The sequence below is a fragment of the Rhinatrema bivittatum genome, unplaced genomic scaffold, assembly GCF_901001135.1.
Source record: "Rhinatrema bivittatum unplaced genomic scaffold, aRhiBiv1.1, whole genome shotgun sequence".
NCBI classification, from domain to species: Eukaryota; Metazoa; Chordata; class Amphibia; order Gymnophiona; family Rhinatrematidae; genus Rhinatrema; species Rhinatrema bivittatum.
In genome coordinates, this window is record NW_021820735.1 from 85693 (window position 1) to 89433 (window position 3741).

Consider the following 3741-nt stretch of genomic DNA (forward strand, 5'->3'; position numbering starts at 1 on the left):
AATTAGATATACCTTATTAGGGATGTGAATCGTTTTCCATATCGTCTTAATGATAGAAATCGTGTGGCAGGGCAAGAAAATCGTCTTAGGCACGATTTTTTAGTTAAAAAATCGTTAAAAATCGTTTTTTTCCGATTAGTGCGCACTAACTCGAGTTAGTGCGCACTAACTGAAAATGATACAATTTGACACTTTTCAGGTCAGTTAAGGTCAGTTTAGGAATGAATATGTATTCCTATTGGCTGCCCTCTTATTTATTCATGTTACCAAGTTTCCTACTGACAGTATATGGGGGATGGGAAATGGAAACAGTTGGTAGCTTGACAAAACAAGTAATGTGATCAGTCAATGTGACTAGAACTTGTGCCCTAACCCTGATACCAGGGGTATTGTGATCTTCCTGCACACAGTGCCCTATCCCTATTAATACCAGGAGTGTTGTGATCTTCCTGCACACAGTGCCCTATCCCTAATACCAGGGGTGTTGTGATCTTCCTGCACACAGTGCCCTATTCCTGATACTGGGGGTGTTGTGATCTTCCTGCACACAGTGCCCTATTCCTGATACCGGGGGTGTTGTGATCTTCTTGCACACATCCCGGTATCAGGGATAGGGCACTGCATGCAGGAAGATCACAACACTCCTGGTATTAATAGGGATAGGGCACTGCATGCAGGAAGATCACAACACTCCTGGTATTAATAGGGATAGGGCACTGCATGCAGGAAGATCACAACACCCCTGGTATCAGGGATAGGGCACTGTGTGCAGGAAGATCACAATACCCCGGAGGAGTGAGGGTCAGGCAGCTCCCCCCTGTCTGTGAAGCCAGCCTCTCACTAGTAATGCAGGGAGGGAGCTGTCTCAGACTTCACCATCCTCCCCCCCCCCCCCCTCACCCACACACCATTCACTAGCTGGGACATGGGGGAAGTCAGGAGTGAGGGTCAGGCAGCTCCCCCCTGTCTGTGAAGCCAGCCTCTCACTAGTAATGCAGGGAGGGAGCTGTCTCAGACTTCACCATCCTCCCCCCCCCCCCCCTCACCCACACACCATTCACTAGCTGGGACATGGGGGAAGTCAGGAGTGAGGGTCAGGCAGCTCCCCCCTGTCTGTGAAGCCAGCCTCTCACTAGTAATGCAGGGAGGGAGCTGTCTCAGACTTCACCATCCTCCCCCCCCCCCCCTCACCCACACACCATTCACTAGCTGGGACATGGGGGAAGTCAGGAGTGAGGGTCAGGCAGCTCCCCCCTGTCTGTGAAGCCAGCCTCTCACTAGTAATGCAGGGAGGGAGCTGTCTCAGACTTCACCATCCTCCCCCCCCCCCTCACCCACACACCATTCACTAGCTGGGACATGGGGGAAGTCAGGAGTGAGGGTCAGGCAGCTCCCCCCTGTCTGTGAAGCCAGCCTCTCACTAGTAATGCAGGGAGGGAGCTGTCTCAGACTGGTATCAGGGTTAGGGCACTGTGTGCAGGAAGATCACAACACTCCTGGTATTAATAGGGATAGGGCACTGTAAGAGATGACTGTAGTAGATTGAATAAAGATCTGATGTTTCTGCTCTCCTCACACCAAACAAAAACAACACACAAGCAGAGAAGCCCTTCTTACAAAGCTGAGCTAGTGAGTTAAGTAGGAGGAAAAGTAAACATACTGGTGCCAGTGTGGCTACTTAAAAAATACACTTACCAACAATCAATTACATATATTTGAACTGTGTACAGTTCCAGCCAGGACCACCTTTCTAAAATGCACAGTGATTGGCAAATTCAACATGCACTAGCATTTCAGGTGCCTGCTAACAAAAATAATAAACAAACAAGTTCTAGTCACGTGAGTGCTGATCATTACATTACTTTTTTTGTCAAGCTTCCAACTGTTTCCATTTCACATCCCCCCAACCATATTGGTAACATCAATAGATAAGAGCACAGCCAGCCAATAGGAATACATACATACATATTCATTCCTAAGTGACCTTTACTGACCTGGGAAGTGTGAACACTTTGTTTCATTTTCTGTTGGTGTTCGTTAGTTTCCAGTTCCATTTCCCATCCCCCCAACCTTCACCTCAGTGGTAACCTTGGTAACATCAATAGATAAGAGGGCAGCCAGCCAATAGGAACACATATTCATTCCTAACTGACCTTCAGTGACCTGGAAAGTGTTTATTTGTATCATTTTCAGTTAGTGCGCACTAAATCGAGTTAGTGCGCACTAACGGGGAGTTAGTGCGCACTAACTCGAGTTAGTGCGCACTAACACGATTTAACGATTTTTAACGATAAATCGTTAGAATTTCTATTGTATCGTGTTCTATAACGATTTAAGACGATATAAACATTATCGGACGATAATTTTAATCGTTGAAAAACGATTCACATCCCTATGGATATTCTGTATTTCTCAGTGGGGAACATATTTCACACCTATAGCACCTGTGGTCAGAAAATGAGCTGGGAATTTCAGTTGCTTCATTTTTTGCATCTCTTCTCCTGACAGAAATCAATGGAAGATGAAAATATCACCACAGTTTCAGAATTCATCATTCTGGGGTTTCCTGAATTTCCAGTCCTACAAGTTCCACTTTTCATTTTGTTTTTACTGATTTACCTGATCATCCTGATGGGGAACCTCACTATTATAGCCCTGACGTGCCTGGACCCTTGCCTGCACACCCCCATGTACTTTTTCCTCTGTAACCTAGCCTTCCTTGATATCTCTTCCACCTCAGTCACTCTCCCCAAATTGCTGGATATCTTCTTAAGGAAGAGGCAGCGTATTTCTGCAGTTGGCTGCTTTACACAGGTGTATTTTTTCCTGATTTCAGTATGCGAAGAGTTTTTTTTGCTTACAGCCATGGCATATGACCGCTATGTTGCGATATGTCACCCCCTGCATTATGCTGTGATTATGAATCAGAGACTTTGCGGACTGATGGTCACATGCACTTGGATCTTTGGATTTCTGTTCCCTGCCACACACACTGTCCTTCTCTCTGGTTTCTCTTATTGTGGATCCAATGAGATTAATCATTTCTTCTGTGATCTCTCAGCATTACTGAAACTTTCCTGCTCTAGCACCTCTGCCATTGAATTTATAACCTACCTAATGGGGGGGTTTGCAGCACTACCCTGCTTTATTGCAACTCTTACATCTTATGTCTACATCATCTCCACCATCCTGAGAATCCATTCCACAGAGGGGAGATGCAAAGCTTTCTCCACCTGCTCCTCCCACCTCACAGTCGTTATTATCTTCTGTGGGACCATAATGTGTTTGTATGTGAGACCAACAACCATGCAGTCACTGCATCAAAACAAGCTCTTTGCTCTGTTGTACACTGCTTTGGTTCCTATGATGAACCCCTTGATTTACAGCCTGAAAAATAGAGAGGTAAAAGAAGCCCTAAGAGGAGTTTTTGTTTTTAATAAAAAACAATTTTCGTAAAGCCAAAAGATCTTTTACTGTGTTCTAATCTACATATTTCATGTATGAATGTTCCTTTTAAAATTCTGAACAAAAATGAAAAATTGAACTTCATTTCATAATAATAATTCTGTGAAACTTTCCAATGCATATAAGTAAAATTGATAATATGTAGTTACCCTGTCCAGACTTAATATCTGCTTCCTGACTTTTCTGCTGTATGAACAATGCATCAGAGTGCTGTAGATACAAGACCCTTTGTGCTTTAATGTGCAACCTGTGTGAGGATGCTCCTTCTTGATCATT

At 44.5% G+C, this 3741-nt stretch overlaps 1 protein-coding gene across 1 annotated transcript; it reads left to right on the plus strand.

The window, feature by feature from the left end:
* The first annotated feature begins 2538 nt into the window (after positions 1–2538).
* Positions 2539–3456, plus strand: LOC115082048 (olfactory receptor 1E5-like). The gene has a single exon (XM_029586312.1). The coding sequence runs from the start codon at positions 2632–2634 to the stop codon at positions 3454–3456; it is 825 nt and encodes a 274-aa protein (XP_029442172.1). The 5' UTR covers positions 2539–2631.
* The last annotated feature ends 285 nt before the right edge of the window (positions 3457–3741 follow it).